The 18,514-nt window shown below is 34.8% G+C and overlaps 1 protein-coding gene across 1 annotated transcript; it reads right to left on the reverse strand.

Moving 5' to 3' along the window:
• Positions 1-6,391: 6,391 nt before the first annotated feature.
• On the reverse strand, positions 6,392-7,660 carry LOC120083839 (histone H2A). Its single transcript, XM_039039728.2, has 2 exons — positions 7,226-7,660; positions 6,392-6,864 (listed from the first exon to the last, which is right to left on the reverse strand). The coding sequence occupies exons 1-2, from the start codon at positions 7,433-7,435 to the stop codon at positions 6,613-6,615; spliced, it is 462 nt and encodes a 153-aa protein (XP_038895656.1). The 5' UTR covers positions 7,436-7,660; the 3' UTR covers positions 6,392-6,612.
• Positions 7,661-18,514: the final 10,854 nt, after the last annotated feature.

Genomic DNA, 18,514 nt, shown 5'->3' on the forward strand with positions numbered 1-18,514 from the left:
TTACAATTTCGTGAAATACAAGTTTTGGACGACGAATTTTGTTAATAATTTGGTGAATGAGAACTTTTTGTGGGGTTGTAAACGAATCAAATTTGGTGGTGGAGAATTTTTTGTGTAAAGATAAATTAATTTTTTATGAATTAATTTAGTAGGTTGGTTGTTGAAATTGGAATTGGGAATTTAATAAGGGGCATAAGTAATTGAAATTTTTCTGTGTGAATAAATTTTTTTTAATGGTTTTTGGATAAATTAATTTTTTTGTAAATAAGTTTAGGTGAAAAATGTGAATTAATTTGGTAGTTTGGTAGTTCAAATTGAAGATGAGAATTTAATAAGGGTAAGAGTAATTATATGACCAATATTTACACTTACGTCATTTACGTGTCAAAAAAAACTTGTTATTCAAAAATGGGTAAAAAATACACTTTCAATAGGTGATGTTCCCCAATTATCCAAACTATTTACGTCTTCCTCCATCGTGAGGGAAAATAGGGTCTCCAAGATCCAGTCTATGTCCTCCTTGGTTTTCAAGAAGTTTTGTGGAATGTACTTTCTTGTCTCTTTCATCGGAGTTTCATCAGAACATTGATAATTTTCCAAACCTGCAAAAGAAGATTGTTGAAGATGGAGCCGGGTTCATTGTCTGAAGAACTGAGAAGAATTCACCTGAAAGAAGATGAAAAAGAAACAATCTTGAATCTTAAACCCTCAACTGAAGCAACAATCAATGGCCATCTTGAACATTGTTTGTTAGGAAAAATTCTATCTCCACAAGATGCTATTAGGAAACCCAAACAAAATTTTGAAATTGAAAATCTGGGCAAGAATACCTATTTATTCGAATTTTTCAATAATTCTAACAGATAATGGGTTTGGAATTCAAGAAGGCTTTCAAATTTTGAGCTAATAAATGTTTGAACTTACCACTATGCTTTCAAAATAAAATGATTGCAACCAAAATTGGCGATGCAGATAGGGGAAACGATTGAAATCGATTGTGACCAATAAAGGCTTTTGCTTGGGAGACTTTTTCTAAAGGCAATACCAACTCAGACAATCAAACTATCATTTTCAATGAACAAAATATTCCCAACTCTTCTGTAGATCTCAATAAGTCGGTGGAGGAAACACCTATTGTTCCTTCGTCTAATGGCATAAATAAATCCGAAGCAATCAAAGCAGACCCCTCTAAAAAAGATCAGGAGGTAATGCAGTCGGACAATGTTCTAACAGAAGATTAGCTTGAAAATTCCCGGGTTGTGTCATCCTCTAAAAAGCTTAAAACTTGGAAAAGGAAAGGAGATTCAGACAACTACGCAGATTCAACTTTGAACTCTCCAGATTTTTGGAAAGGAAGTATGTACCAATCATAATTAAAAATACAAACAGATTACGTCGAGAAGAAGCTGTTGACGGCAAATTTTCTCAAACATTAATACAATTGGTAGAGGCTGGTTGCCAACCCTGAGAAAAGCCATGAAACTACTTTGTTGACGGCTTTTCGTATAGCTCTTGATGATTGTGAACTAAAAGAGCTATGATATAGAGGTAGAAATTTTACTTTGCATGGAACAAGACATGGTATTCAAATCTGGGAAAGATTAGATAGATTTCTTTGTAATATTTCTTTTGAGTAAGCCTTTCTTTACAAAAATATAGATCACTTGGATTGACTTTTCTTGGATCATTGTCCTATTGCTATTATGTTTTCTAATAAATGGTGAATCTAAAGGTTCTATTGGACAAGATGGCCCCTAACAAAAAAAACGAAATAGAGAAAGAAAAAGATATTAGCTTAAGGGTTATCATAGAGCTTACAAATTATGGTTGTGGTGGAAGTAGAAACTTTTCTCAGATGTGCGAAAAAGAATTAACATTTTATTACCTTTCTCTTTTATCTGTTTGATCTTTGTTTTCTGAGCATTTTTCCATCAATTTCATTCCTTTCTCCGCCGAGTGCCCGCTTGAATTAAAAGGTTCTATAAACCTTGAGGAACAATCGGCATATGCGATTTAGCATTGAAGTCATGTCGAACTTTCCTTTCAGGACAGTAAATCTTACATGACACAACAATTGAAAGCAAAAATCAAAATCGAAACAAGGGGCGGATGCTACGATTTCTGGAGTGATTTTATCGATGGTATGTCCTGCTGCCGAGGCCAAAGGACAGTGCTCTACTCCACCATTCCAAGGAGGATTTTTGGAAAAATGATGGCCGGTTGGAAATGGCACTTCATTCTAATAAACACCACAACTTCAAGACTTAAGGAGATGCAATTCCATCTATTGGTATGTCTCCTTTAAATCTACTTCATTCTGATTAACACACCAAGTGTTGTTTGATGGAAGGGTTTTTTACTGAAGTTAAATGATTGGCTTGGAATTTTGATTTTGTGTTGTGTTGCATATACTAAGGGTTGATTTAAGCTTAGAAGAAGTTGAACAAAGTTTATATATCATTCATGTCATAAATTACCATATTATGTTTCTTTTAAAAATTGAGAAGAACTATTATTACTTTTAATTTGTTTGGTCTTATAACGTTATTTTGCATATTATTGTTGGTATTATGAAAATATGAAAAATCTATCATCTTTTGTTGGTCTTATAACGTTATTTTGCCTATTATCATATTCTTGTATGACTGAAATAGTTGCTATTGAGTTGTGATAGCATTACATCAGTAGATGTAAGACAACATTCCTCAATGGTAATTTGAAAGAGGAAATATATATAATACAACCCGAAGGTTTTATCGTTGCTAGTTAAGAAAACAAGGTATGTAAACTCACAAAATCTCTTTACAATCTTAAACAAGTTCCTAAACAATGATATAAAATTTTAACACTTTAGGAAACAATATTTAAAGTGAACTGTTGTGATACATGTGTTTACTCATAATTATTTGGAACCGAGTGTGTGATTATATGTTTGTACATTGATGACATGCTTATCTTTAGAATAAACATAGATGCCATTAATAATACCAAGTTATTATTATTATCACACTATAAGATGAGAGATTTAGGAGAACCTGATGTAATATTTGGTACTAAGATTAGAAAAACTAAGAACGGATTTTCTTTGTGTCAATCGCATAACACTGAACTGTTAAAGAGATCTGATAGTTATGATGATGCTCCTATAAGAACACCTTATGATGCTAGTATGAGCCTTAAGAAAAATAAATGAGATAGTGTTTCTCAATCTGAATATGCAAAGATTACAGGAAGTGTTAGGTTTTTTATGAACTACACTAGACCTAATATCTCATATGTTGTAAATAGATTGAGTAGATATACACATAATCTTGATAAAAAACAGTGGATTGCTCTTTGTTGTTTACTAAGGTATCTCAATGGTACAATAGACTATTATTTGTATTTTAATAATTTTTTTTATCGTATTAGAAGGGTAAACTGGGTAACAGACAATGGTGAAGTAAACTTCACTAGTGGATACGTGTTTACTAAGCGAGTGAATTATTTCATGAAAGTCTAGAAAGAATTATTTCATGGAAGTCTAGAAAACAAGCTTGTATAGCAAGGTCCACTATGGAGTATGACTTTATTGCTCTAGAATTAGTAGGACAAGAGGCTTTGTGGTCTAGAAGCCTACTGAGAGATGTACTCTCTTTGCACTATAATTCACGGGCTACCATAGAAATTGCCAAGAATAGTGTGTATAATGGTAAAAGAAGACATATACGCCTCAGATATGGATCTATGAAACAGTTGTTGAAAGGAGGAATTATCTCCTTGGAGTTTGTGAGGTCTAAGAGGAACTTAGCAGATCCTCTAACCAAAGGCCTAACAAGGAGAATAATTTTAGAATCCAGTGAGCATTGGACTTAAACCCATCAATTCTCCATAGCCCTTTATTTGTGTGGTCCTAGTATTGACTTGATAGATAGAACTAAAACCTTTAAAATTTTCATAGCCCTTCTTACGGGTGGTCTTAGTATGGACTTAATGAATACTTGTGAAATTTGCATAGCTCTGTTTTTTAGTGGTTTGTCTTTGATGAACTAGATGAAATTAATCCTTGTACATACTAGATCTTGAAGTCGTCATAAGGATCTTTTTCTAGAACTTTCATGTTGACACAAGGTTTATGTGCATGGCCTTAAATACATATTGTATCAAAAAATCAATAAAACTTGTGTTGCGAGGGTCTCAACTGCAATTGTTGAAAGTTCAAGAGGTAACTCACCCTCTTAAATAAAGTTATTGCCCTACTTCACTAACCATTTATGCTTAAATTCATTCTTCTATCTTTGCTCAAAAAACAAATTTTAAAATTATCTTATTATTTTGTTGGCTAAATCAATCATTCATAGGAGAATGTTGGAAATGACTTTAAACATTTAGCCCATAACAAAAAACAAAATGAAAAAAGAGATAGATGGTAGCTTGTCCTAGATTGAAGAATTTGATTTGGCAAAGCTAGGGTTGGAAAAAAATCCCCGAGGGTTGGATCCTCGTGAATACTCGTCCCGATCAGGTGGTAAATCCTTGATTTGATTGGGGATGAGAGTCAAACCGGAGATACAAATCGGGTTTTCGATCGGGGACGGGGAGAGTATCCCCATCCCATCCCCAACCCCGCTCTGAATATATTTTATTGGTAATTTTAAATATATATAAACATTACTTTATATTACTATTTATATATATTATATATATATATATATATATATATATATATATATTATAGCTATGGTTTCTCCTTTTTTTTTTTACATTTTTTAATTTTTATTTTATAATATAATTAACTTTATATTAAATTACAATTAAAAAAACTATTTTAATTAGTAATTTAAATAAATAAAATAATAATAATATTAATTTATTTTCTAAAATATTTAGAATTTCAATATAGAGATTAAATTTTAATTGATTTTAAATAAATAAATTATTGAAAAATATAAAATATAAATGGAAATTTTTCCTCGCAGGAACCCGATCCCAAACCGACTGACCCCTAAAACGGGGAATGGGGTAGTGGTGGGGACAGAGCTACATCCCAACCCCACCCCACCCATTGCCAATCCTAAAGCAAAACTTGCAATAGAGTTTTCGATTTGTGGTTGTGATGGATATAAAAACTTTCCTCATACGTACGAAAAAGAATTAACTTTTTATTACTTTTCTCTCGTCTTTTTCTTCACAATCTTTGGTTTTTGCATAGAATAAATTCTTCTCTCGGTTTGATCTCTGTGTTCTAAACATTTTTTGATCAATTTCATACCTTTATCCCATGCATGCGCACTTGAGTTAGAAGATTGTGTTAACCTTGAAGACAACCAACATACACAATTTAGTATCAAATTTGTCCAATTTTTCTTTCAAGACAATGAATCTTCAAGAACATAATGATTGACATTTGATTCTAACATTTGATTCACCTATTTGAGTCCTTATTTATTGAAACATAATACTTCACAATACAATATTGATTCTACCATCACAACACAAACTTAAATAACTCAACTCCACCCATCAACTCCAATTAAATCAAATTGAATTTGGCATAATCATATTTTATTCAAAATCAAATAATACAAAGTCAATCCTATTCCAAATCTATACCAAATTTTGAATTGAATAACAAATTTAAGCCTATTCCAAAATCTGAACTTTATTCAAAATGATTTCGAACTAAGAACATTTACCTCCCAATAAGTACTGCAGATTTAAAATCAAGGGATGAAATATGGGAAATGGATAGGAATAATACTTATACCTTAAAAAAACTAGTTCATATACTTTCTCTTAGGTTGACCATCGAAATATAGCCTTTCCTTAACTTATCCATTACATCTTGAAGATTCTGATATTTTTTTTCAAAATATTATATAATCTTCCTAAATCTTATATCAAATTTTATATATATTTCAAATTTAATTTACCCAAATGAGTCAAATTTACCCAAATGAATCTTTTTAGACGTATCTCTAATAATTGATTTTAATTTTTAAATTTTTGAAAATATTAAATTTTCAAAAAAAAAAAGATAAAATATGGAAAATATATAAACTTTTGGTATTAATTTGTTTAAAATGAGTGAATTCTCAAACAAATTAATACCAAAAGTTTATATATTTTCCATATCAAAATTTAATATCTAATATTTGAAGAAATTACTAAAATCTTGTAGTTTAATCTCTATGAGATGTACCAAGACAAGCCCAAAAGGACAAACAACCTCTAAATTTCTTAACTAAATCTTGGTGATCAATCTCACCCATGAAATACCGAACATAAACATGAGAAAATCAGATTCCTCTCAAATATCAAATATTGAAAATGACTTCGAAGGTCACATTTATGAGCTCAATTGATCAAATTTTTCCATTCTTCCAGCCTCATACATTTAACCAAACGAAGATTAGCAGAATGTAGAAAGCAAATTGATGGCTAAACAATCATAACCATTACAGAGTTTGATCATCGAGATGATGGGGATTGATACAGTCTCCAAATTCATCAGTTTAGAGCTTACATTGATAAACAACACAGAAGAAGACCCTAAAAAGCCAACCAGCTACATACAAATGGGGAAAGAACAAGTCAAAGTTCTTCAGAAGAAAAAGAGAAACAGAAAAATAACTAAGCCTTCTTTGGAGATTTGGTTGCTTTGGAGGCCTTTGATGGAGATTTTGGTTCTTTAGCGGCTGCTTTCTCACTTTTCTTTGGCAAAAGAACTGGGTTTATGTTTGGAAGAACACCACCATGTGCAATTGTTACACCAGCAAGCAATTTCCCAAGCTCTTCATCGTTCCTTATGGCCAACAATACATGCCTAGGAATTATTCTGTTCTTCTTGTTGTCTCTAGCAGCATTTCCAGCCAATTCCAACACCTAAATTTCCCCCATTTAGACAAATTAGAGATCGAAAATATACCAATTTGTAGCGGATTTGAAATTCCAGATCATAAAACCCTAGGTTTCAATCACGTTCATGAATCATGCCCACTCAATCAAACAAGTGAATCAAGTTGAATTCAACATTCCCAACAATAATTGAGTTACAAACAACAGCAATCTTTCATCGAAAAGCAAAAATTAGAAAACCCCAGCTCAAAATTAGAAGATCTATCACTTCAAATTCATCAGTTCTTTGATGTAAACTCAAATCCTTAACTATCAGACATGAAAACCAAATCTAAACCAAACAGAATGAAACCCAGATCTAAGAGAGCAAAGGTAGTTCAGCAGGTACCTCAGCGGCGAGATACTCAAGAACGGCGGCCATGTAGACCGGAGCTCCAGTACCGACACGTCGAGCATACCGGCCATGCTTCAAGTACCGACCGATCCTACCGACGGGGAACTGGAGGCCGGCTTTGACGGAGCGAGAAACCGGCTTCTTCTTCGGGCCGCCACCCTTTCTTCCACCAGCTCCCTTCTTCAACTTGCCGCCGGTCTCCATCGGAACTTGACTTAGTCGCCGGAAAATCAAAGGGAAGTTGCGGGAATTACTAGAAAAGAGAATTGGGCTCAGTGGATATGACGATGGGAAGGATTGGAGTTGCGGGAATGATTTTATAGCGGCGTAAAACAACGGGGATTTAGGGATGGAGGCGGATTCAGAAATGGGTGAACGTTTGACCGTACGATACAGTTCAATCGACGGATGTGGATAACTGTAGAGCGATCCGTGTGTATTCAACATGGACCAATCACAAGAGAGGACATTTATAATATTTTAGGTTTAATCATAAAACAAACAACATAAATGTAAAACTAGGGATTTCTTTTACCCAACACACACACACAATAAAAATAATTTAAATAATTTTTTAAAAAAAAATTAGGGATTTCATATTATTCTTCAATCAAATTAAGATTGGCCTTTTTTTCAAAAAAGTTATTTTTATCTAGACGTAATTCAAACAAAAATAAAAAGAGAGAAGAAAAAGAACCTGAAATTGTCATTTTGGAATTCGACATTCTTTTTGAATTTTTAATTTTGTTTAGAATTGTCACCCAATCATATTAATAGTGGCATAGATTTTAGAGTTATGTGCACTTTGGTTCTTCGATCTCTGATAATTTAAATGGTTACTTCATTCTGATTAAGCACAATTGACAAAATTAAAAAGCTCGCAAAGACTTAAATAAAATAAAAAGTAAGCTAGGATGGTTACCGTAGAAGAGGTGGAGTCTCTTTGCGTAGTTTGATGGAAAGGTTTCAATTGATAAGGAAATGTAAGGTTTCAATTGATGACCCCTAAGGTTTTAATGAAGAGGTATAATAAAGATAAATTATAATAGGCATTGTAAATATTTCAAGGACAAAAAGTGAAAAATAAAAAGACAAATATTAACTCGTTTATTTGAAAATTGGTTTTTTTAAGATAGAATTAGTAAAATTACTATTATTATATGAAATATTATTTTAATATCAGAGCCAGGTTACGATCCTGGGACCTGTGGGTTATGGGCCCACCACGCTTCCGCTGCGCCACTCTGATTAATTGATATTTAATAATTTATAAAGCTATAATAATGTATATCAAATGATTACGTTGATATCCAAATGGATCTACTTGGATTTTAAAAAATTACAAATTAAATTACAAGTTTAGTCTTTAAATTTTCAAACATGTGTCTAATATGTTATGAACTTTAAAAAAATGTCCAATAAATAATTAATTTTTTTACTGGTTTCAAATCACTAAAACCATTAGTTTGGAATAATAAGGAGAACTACTTTGAAAATCATAGTGTAATAGATTATTTTTCAAGGCAAAAGACAAACAACCACACAACATCTTAACAAAACTCTCCCAAAACCTCCTAAACAATATGAAGGGGGAGAACACTATCTAAGAAAACATATTTCTAGATAAGGAATAATCTCGAGAGGAGGTTGAAGTTACAACAGCTTGAGTGTATTTATTCTCCTCGCGGGAGATGTGACAAAAATGTACCATATTAACAACATTCGCTACACACACACACACAAAAAAAATAATAATAATAAAAAAAATAAAACAATGTCTTGATCCTAACTCAGCTAAAGAAATCCCCCTATTAAGAAGTTTAACATATCCAATGCATTTGATTCCACTTCAATAGGATCAGGGTTGTTACCATATAACACTCTCGATAATCAATCGCACTAAGCCCTCCAATAGCACTTTAGCTTCCAACAGATTGACATCCTCATTCCTCTAGTTAAAACCACAGGCTCGAAGAAATAGTCTTGCTCTCGTGATCACGAATAATCCATCTTAGCCCCCTCTACCATTCTGTAACAACCAAGTAGTGTCTGTGTTCAACTTTCAATACCCAGTCGCTACCAGGAATCACAGAGAAAGAGGAGGGGCTCTCAAAAGGAAACCAATGGGCCTTAACCCAAATCACCAACACGAGGTTTGCTTTGAATTTTATAGATTGGTTTGATTTAACTTAGTCTTTACTTTAAATTTTATAGCAATAAGGAAGACCTATGAGATAATAAAATAAAGGTTGAAATACTACTTTAGTACCTTTATTTTGTAGTCTGTTTAATTTGACTTTATGACAATTAGAGATGTACATGGATTGGGTTGGCTCGGGTTAAGGGTATTTTCTGGACCAATTTGAATATTTGAGTTGACAAAATCCTTAACCCAATCAACCTTATATGTGGTTAACCCAACCCAATTCAACCTCAAATATTCTCGGATTGGGTCAGGATGAGTCATTGTGTTGTGTTTTTTTTTTCTCCTTATTTTGTGCAAATACACTAATTAAATCAACATTTACCAACATTCAATATCAACAATCAGCACTAAAATTGGAAAAAGAAAAAGATTACAATTTGCATGCTTCAAAATCTCATATTCAAATGGGAAAAAAAAAACTCAAATTTGAGGATGATGAACTAATAGAGATAAGGGGGTCTCGATATGGGCTTTAGGTGGTTGTGTTAGTGAACGGAAGAAAGAATAGAGAAGAACAAACGACTGTTGTGAATGGTGGTGAACGTTGACGGTCTTGTTCATCTTTCAGCCTTTGGGTGCTAAATTGAGAAAGAGACAGAGATTCGATAAAAGCTCCGAGCAGCAGTTCTAACAGTCGAGCAGCTGTATAAGCTAAGCTTGAAGAAGATAAATAAAAAATGTTGCAACAGAAGAAGAAGATCTGGGAGAGCAATTTCTCTTCCCTTTTTTGTATATTTGATTTCGTATATTAAATCTTTTCCCCACACATAATACAGGGTAGTGATGTATAGATCTATACACTTAGGTTTTAGAATAAGGACAAAAAATAAATAACGAATCTTCTATACAACTGGTAGAGAATAATTATATGGCAGAGGCTGTTAGGAGAGCATACACATCAGCATCAACGAGAGTATACACACCAGTGACATCAGCGAGAGCATACACACCAGCGGCACCAGCGAGAGCATACATACCAGTGATAGCATACACACCAGCGAGAGCATATACCTCTAGTGAGAGCATTCATATCAGCTTCTACATGGCTCCTTATCATCTGCCGACGAGGCAATTTGTTCTTCCTTGACATCCCCCCTCAAGCGAGAAGGTAAGTCCTTTGATCCGAGCTTGCTTCGAAGGTAGACAAATATATCAAGGGATAAAGGCTTAGTTAGGCAATCCGCCAATTGTTCTACAGAAGGTATATATCTAACATGAAGTTGATCTTGAAGGACAAGGTCACGGATGAAGTGCACATCTATTTCAATATGCTTAGTTCGTGCGTGAAAGACAGGGTTGGCAACTAAGGCACCTGCACCCATGTTGTCACACCAAAGAATAGGTATACCTTTTGGAGAGAAACCAATCTCGGTTAACAGATTTTTCACCCAAATGATCTCGGTTGCAGCATGAGCAATAGCTCGATACTCGGACTCAATACTGGAGCGAACCACTGTCATTTGTTTCTTAGATGACCAAGAAATGAGAGTCGATCCAAGATAGAGGCAATAAGCAGTTGTAGATTTTCAATCATCAATACTCGAGGCTCAATCTGCATCAGAATAGGCTGTTAAATTGAGGTAAGTATCACAGTCGATGGTTAGGTCAAAGTGGAGAGTCCCTGCAAGATATCTAAGCACACGTTTGACAGCTGACTAGTGAATATCAGTAGGAGCTTTGAGGAATTGGCTAAGCTTATTAACAATGAAGGTAATGTCCGGTCTTGTATTAGTGAGGTATTGAAGAGCACCAACCGTGCTGCGATATAGAAATAGGTCATGGAAAGGTGTTCCAATGCTCAAGGACAGAGAGGTGTCAGGTACTGCAGGGGTTGGACAAGGTTTCATATGGTTGATGTTTAGTTTAGAGAGAATCTCAGTTATGTATTGAGCTTGATGCAGATGTAGGCCAGAGGGTGTATAAGAGATTTGGACACCAAGAAATTGGCTGAGTTGTCCTAGATCTTTGAGAGAGAACTGTGTATGCAGTCGGGCAACATATGATCGATGTGAGTTGGATCACTTCCAGTGAGTATCAAATCATCTACATAGACTAGCAGCAGAGTGATGGAGGATGAGGTATGCATATAATATAGAGAAATGTCTAAAGAGCTTACTTTGAAGCCGAGTTGACAAAGAGATGCTTTGAGCTCATCATTCCACGCACGAGGAGCCTGCTTGAGACCATAGAGAGCTCTATTGAGCTTACAAACGTAATGTGGGTGAGTTTTGCTTTCAAAACCTGGGGTTTGAGATATGTAGACAGTTTCCTTCAGCTTTCCATTGAGAAAATCATTTGAAGTCAATATGGCGAAGTGGCCAGTGATGAGACACTGCCAAAGTAAGCACAATTCTAACAGTAGACATCTTGACAACAGGACTGAATGTATCAACATAATCAAAGCCAGGGTGTTGATGAAACCCTTTGGCAACAAGACGTGCCTTATACCGTTGAACAAGGCCTTGAGCATCACGTTTAATACGATAGACCCATTTGCAACCAACAACAGTTTGATCAAATGAAGGAGGTACCAATGACCAAGTATTTGTATGTTGCAGTGTAGCAAGTTCTTCATTCATAGCTTCTTGCCACTGTGGAGCTGTAAGAGCCTGAGAGATTGAAGTTGGTTCACTCTGAGTAAGGTCTTCAATACGTTTAGCAACCTAAGCCTTGGGTTTGAAAATACCAGCCTTCCCTCTGGTGATCATTGGATGAGTGACAATGAGAGGTTTAGTGGTAAGTTGTAGGGATTATTGTGGAGGGGAGGGTAAAGGTGTTGTTGAGGGTGACACTATAGGGGATTGAGAAGTAGTTAAGGGAGACAGTAATGGGCTAAGATATGAGGAAGGTGAACTTGTGGCTGGTGTAGGAAAAATGTGAAGAGATTGAGGTTGGATAGAGAGATTTGCTTCAGGTGAGGGTTGTGGAGAGGATGGATGGACAGGAGGTGAAGAGAACCATGTGAAGATTGATGGAGCTATATTTGTGGGAGTAGAGATTTGAAGGTTAGCAAAGCCTGTTTGGAATGAAAATTCGTCTTCATTAAATATGACATGGCGAGAGATGATGACCTTCCTATCCTTAGTAAGAAATTTATGACCTTTGTGTATTGAGGAAGGGCCAAGATAGACACATTTGTTGCTGTGAAAGGCAAACTATGGTGTTGGTATGGACAAAGGTGTGGATAGCACGCACACCCAAAGACTCTTAGAGATAGCAGGTCCAATTTGCTTCCAAGTAACACTTTCATGAGACTGTGACCTTGAAGGATAGGAGAGGAAAGAGAGTTAATAAGATAAACGGCAGTTTGAAAGGCATACCACCATAGGTGCAATGGCATCTTAGCTTGTGCTAAGAGAGTAAGACCGGTTTCAACAACATGGCGATGTTCACGTTCAGCTCAACCATTTTATGCTGAAGTGTAGGGGCAGGAGACCCTTATTTGAATTCCAAGCTGATCAAATAAATGTGCCACTACTTTGTACTCACCCCCACCATTCATTTGCAACATGTGAATGGATTTGTTAAATTGATTAAGAACAAAGACTTGAAAGTGTCTAAAGGTAATTGCAGTGTCACTTTTCTGTTTTAACGGGTATAGCCAAGTAAATCGACTACAGTCATCAACAAACAACACATAGTATCTATATCCATCCGCAGAAAGCATTGGGGCTGACCCCCATAGATCAGTATACACTAGTTCAAAAAGTGTGCTTGCATGGGAAAAAGAGTCAGAAAAGGGTAAGGCATGAGACTTTATAAACTGACAAGCTTCACAAAATGACTTCTCATTATCAGTAATTTGTAAGTTACATCCACTAATTACTTCTGACAAAACTTTAGGGGATGGATGGCCAAGTCGCCTGTGGAGAAGCATTGTGGTTACTGTCCCGCTGGTTTGAAAAGCAAACTGACGTGAGAACTCTTTGGATGGAGCAGTCAAGTGAGCATCTGACAATCTTGAAGTAAATGGTGCATTATTTACAGATTGGTTGACATCCTCCAGTTGGTATAGCCCATCTTTAAGTTGGCTTTTCAGGATTGGTACTCCCGACTCCTTGTCCTTGACCACACAAAAGTCAGCATGAAATTCAACCACTATATTGTTGTCTTTGGCAAGTTTTGATACACTTACCAGGTTCTTAGCTATGGCAGACACATAAAGAATATTTAATAACGACAGAACACCAGAACTAGTAGGTATATTTGTATGTCCATAGCGAGATATAGGAAGGGATTTACCATTTCCAACCACTACTTTGTCATTACCTGTGTAGGCAGATGAGGATTGGAGGAAGCTTGGATTGCTGGTGATGTGTGAGGACGCCCCACTGTCTGCATACCAGTTGGAGTCAGCAACTGACTCAGGTGAAGCTACAGCTGAATGAGTAAGAAGAACAGAGGTGTTCTGTTCTTGACTTTGGTTTGGTGGGAGTTGAGTAGATTCAATACGGATGTGAGTTTGTCTAGGGTTGTTGAACTCCTTGTTGTATCTGAAGTAGCAAACATCAGCCGTATGCCCAAGTTTTCCACAAGTTTGGCAGGTTGGTCTATTTGTGGATGCATTATTCCAACGACCACGACCCCTGTTGCGACCTCCTCCACCCCTAAAATTTGGTGGTTGTGTATATCCAGAAGAGTTTCGAGGGGTGTATGCTGAAGGATTGGACTGATTATGCACAATGTTAGCTGAGGGTAGGCTAGGTGAGAGTGAGACATTAGCTATTCCGGTAATTCCTGTCTTGACAGTAAGTTGATACTCAAGCCTTTTCTCACCAACGTGTTGTTCCTTTGCTTTAGATTGCTACTACAACTGGGTTATACTCTTCATCAAGACCAGCTAGCACTTGTGAAGTCAGATCAGAGGAGGAGATGGGGGAACCTGCAAGGCCAAGACCATCAACAAAATGTTTCATCATAGCAAGGTACTCACTCATTTTCAATGCGCCTTTGCGAGTTTGCTGAAACATTCTTTTGAGGGTGATGAGAATGGGTTGTTGAAGCAATTACCTTGGAGGATCTCATTTCATCTCACAACTAAAAAATCTCTTGGAAAAGAATAAAAAAAGGAAGTGATTGGAGGAAGTTGGAAGTGACTATGCGTTGAGGAGGGTCATCAATCAAGGTGCTGACCATGCATTGAGGAGAAATTGTCTGCGCCCAACTTTAGCTATCTAAGCAACCCTGTGCCCAACTGTGCTGAGGAGACCAAACACTGTGCCCATGACTCTTGTTCTTCATCCAAAAGGTTAGTTTGGGTTTTTTAAGGTTGGTAAGTTAGGTTTAAGGTTAAAAAGTTGTTCTAATATTATTTTTAACCATAAACACAGGATTCTAAATTAATGACTGGATTAATACAGGCTCGAAATTCAGAAGGTATACGAGACAGGGGAACTTGAGAGCTGGACTGATGAACTGTGAGTGGTTTACTCTTAATGTTTCTATGGATCTATATACGTATATGGTTGTATGTACTAAAATTGTACTTGGGGAATTATTAGCATATCTTGTGGACGTATGATTGGAATTGTCATTATAATCTGGCTGGAATTGTCAGTGTACCCGGGTATGACCAACAAAAATTGTGTGTATATATGTGTATATATATACACACAATTAAATTTAAGTATATATAAATTAAATAAAAATTAGTTTTATTTAATTATATGTATTTTTTAGTTACATAAATCTTTCATTTTCTTCAAATAACTTATAAACCTTTCATTTTCTTTAATAAATTCTCTCAGTATTATTTGGAAGATGGAAAAAAAAAATTATTCCATCTTCAACCTGCATCATTATAAATACGCCAAAATATGTTGGAGTTGTAAGGTGTTAAAAATATTGAAGTTGTTGAAGGTTTTTGAAAAGTGTTTTTTCTCTCAAAACAAAATCATTCTCTCTCTAAATTATTCAAAGAAGCCCACAAACTCTCTACGGTTCTTTACCCTGCAAATATCGAGGTTTCCATGGGGTGGTGTCTGTTGGTTTTGAACACTTGTTGTTGTGTTTTTTATTGTTCGTGTTCGAAGTTTTTCTTCAAGGGTACGTTTTTCGAATCTTTTCTTCTTCTTAATTTCTATATATGTATGTTTAATTGATCATATGTATTCTGTTTCCATCACATATATTCTTTGCGCGTTATGTAAAATTAAAATTATGACGCGTTCTCTTCCACAATGGGTACTCGCGTATCCTTACAAATGCTAATGGGGGAACTCAAATATGTACATACCCTTTGGTTGGAGAATGTCACTTTTCATGTAATTGCAACTTTGACTTAAACTTAAATATGATTAACCGAATTCAACACTTGTTCGACTTCTATGTGTTGGGAAAAATGATATATATAAACTGAATACACTAAGAATTGTGTCTCCTATAGAGTTGATTACATTAGAGAAAGAGTTATGGCAGATAGAACGTCCAGAAGAATAACTCCACTCTGGGATTATACGTAGAGGAGACTCCAACTCCCCACATCCCTACTTCCCCTTCATTAAGGGAAAATTTGATTAATTAATTAATTAAATCAAATTATTAAAATTTTATATTTAATATAATTGAATCAGATTTAAATGAATATTTATCTCTTAACTTATAATATTAATATGAATCTTATTCATATAATTTTAATATAAATTCTATTTATATTAATTTAATATGTAAATCATATTCAAATACATTAATTATTCCATAATATATAGTTTTAGTTATAGATCATATTTATAATTAAGTATATATAATAATGTGTCTATATACATTATATTTTATATTAATTATATCATATGCAATCAATATTTGTTTCCCTAAGCTAAATTGAACAATTCAAATTATTTTTTCAAAATTTTGGTCTTTATTAATCCGTTGTGAGCTAGCAAGGAGACCTTATGAACATACAGATTATAAGCTCCAATGATTCAAGATTAATTAATTAATCAACATTCATTAACTAAGTGGTAATCCACTATAGACCTATAGTTGCACTCTTATGCATTGTAGGACATGTTGCGTCCACAGATATAATCATTACACGTAAGTCGACCCTTCATGAGTTGCTCGTAATTACAGTTGTGTCAAATGTCTGTTTTGCCTCTGTAATTACCTCTATATCCTTAAGTACAATTGATCCTCTAATGAACAATTTGTTTATGATCCAACTATAAACTAAGTTCTTTTTGTGCTAATGATAGGGTGGGGCCCCATTGTTTGAGTCTTGGAGTCAACACTTAAAAGAATTATTCATCTACTTACCTTATACGAGAAGGAGTGAATTTCATCTTGTGAAATTACATTCTCAGCTCCCTATTCGGTCAAGTCCCTAAAATGGTAGGTTTATTGAGTCGGTGGCTTGGGTCACTCTCACCCATGCAAATCAAAAGACTAGCCCTCACAGGCCGGAGTTCATAACTCACTTAAATTGAGATCAGATCATCCTATAAAATATTAATCTCTTCAATTAGTGGAGTTACAAAGAGAGATTAATTCTTATACAAACTTTTTGTATACTATACTCACTCACATTGAATTTTTACTGTAATGGATAGTTCGTTATCGCATATTTAATAAAATAATCAAATAGTATAGTGAATAACTATTTAACTATGAGACTTTAAGACACAAATCCCTACAACAACCAAATTACAACAATCCTCTTAACATGAAACAATGATAGAACTACAACCTTGAACTACTCGGATCTAACAAAACTCTTTGATACTTGCTCTTAACTCAACTCAAGATGAAAAGAAAGAAAGAAAGAAAAGAGAGAACTCTTCAATTTTGAATGGGATGTTACAAATAAAGAACCAAGTTGCTAATTATAGGCTAACAACTTAGTAACTCCTCAAAATATAAAATAAAATCAAATAAATACAAAAATTAAAACATTTATCAAATTTAACTTAATTGAGTTGTTGTTTGACCAAAATCAAACATAACTCATTCAAATTAAAGGGACTACAAATTTAGCTATTATTGCCGCTATTACAGGTTAAGATAGGCACTACATTTATTTGGTGGTTAAAACCTTCAATAACTCCTAGCTACCAAGTATTAAAGTTTGTAGCATTTGCATATATTGACTTCATGCTTGATAATTTTGGGGATCAGCTTATTAGGCTCATGATCTCATTTTCACTTTTACTGACAAATTTATTATTATTATTTTTTTTAAAAAAAGGAACTCAGGTAGAGGATGTTTGGCTCACCAACATGAGTTGGATTGAGTTTTTATAATATACTAACTCAATTTTTGGCCCACAAACTTTAAATTTCGGTAGAGTTGAGTTGGTATATTTTACCAATCCACCCCAACTTACTTCTCTGTTCTTCCAATGTTATAAATGACTTCACTTATCGGTCACTGTAAGTGACTATTGCTATCACACTCAGGGAACCAACTGGGGGCTTCGACAATCACCTCCAATGACAACTCCGACACCAACTCCGGGCTCCAACAACCACCTCAAATGATAACTATGATGACCACCTTCACGCGACTAACTCCGACGACCAATTTTGGACTCCGACAACGACCTCTAATAACAATTATGGTGACCCAACTCTGAAAACCACCTTCATGCAACCAACTCCAACGACCAATTTTAGGCTTCGACAACAAACTTCGATGATCAACTCCGACAACCACCTTCGGCTGTAAACTTCGACAAAAACACCTTCAGTGATCAATTTCAATGACTACCTTCGAGCGAGTAACTTTGACGATCAACTTAGGGCTTCGACAAAACCACCTCCGATGACAAACTTTGACAACCAACTCCAACACCACCTTCATGCGACCAACTTCAGACTCTGACAACCATCTCTGATGACAAACTCCAGTGAAAATCATCTTCGATTATCAACTTCGACAACCACTTCCGTCTATTATAAGACTAATGATTGTTAAAGTATGTTGTAGGGCTGTTGATTATATAAATAATGGTATCTTATCTACATTAAGTGCAATATTTATACATAGAAATTTGTAAAATATATTTTTAAAAATTGGATTCACATATCAAATGAGTGTTTATAATATTTGAAAAAATATTTATGTAGTTGAAAAGTATGTA

Source organism: Benincasa hispida, chromosome 8, assembly GCF_027475165.1.
Source record: "Benincasa hispida cultivar pf3 chromosome 8, pf3_genome.v1.1, whole genome shotgun sequence".
In the NCBI taxonomy this organism is placed as follows: Eukaryota; Viridiplantae; Streptophyta; class Magnoliopsida; order Cucurbitales; family Cucurbitaceae; genus Benincasa; species Benincasa hispida.

Bases quoted from the DNA above. Each gene is read 5' to 3' on its own strand.
- LOC120083839 (XM_039039728.2), bottom strand. From the start codon at position 7,435: ATGGAGACCGGCGGCAAGTTGAAGAAGGGAGCTGGTGGAAGAAAGGGT. The intron at 6,865-7,225 runs GTACCTGCTGAA...GGGGAAATTTAG, and splicing joins TTGAGTATCTCGCCGCTGAG to GTGTTGGAATTGGCTGGAAA.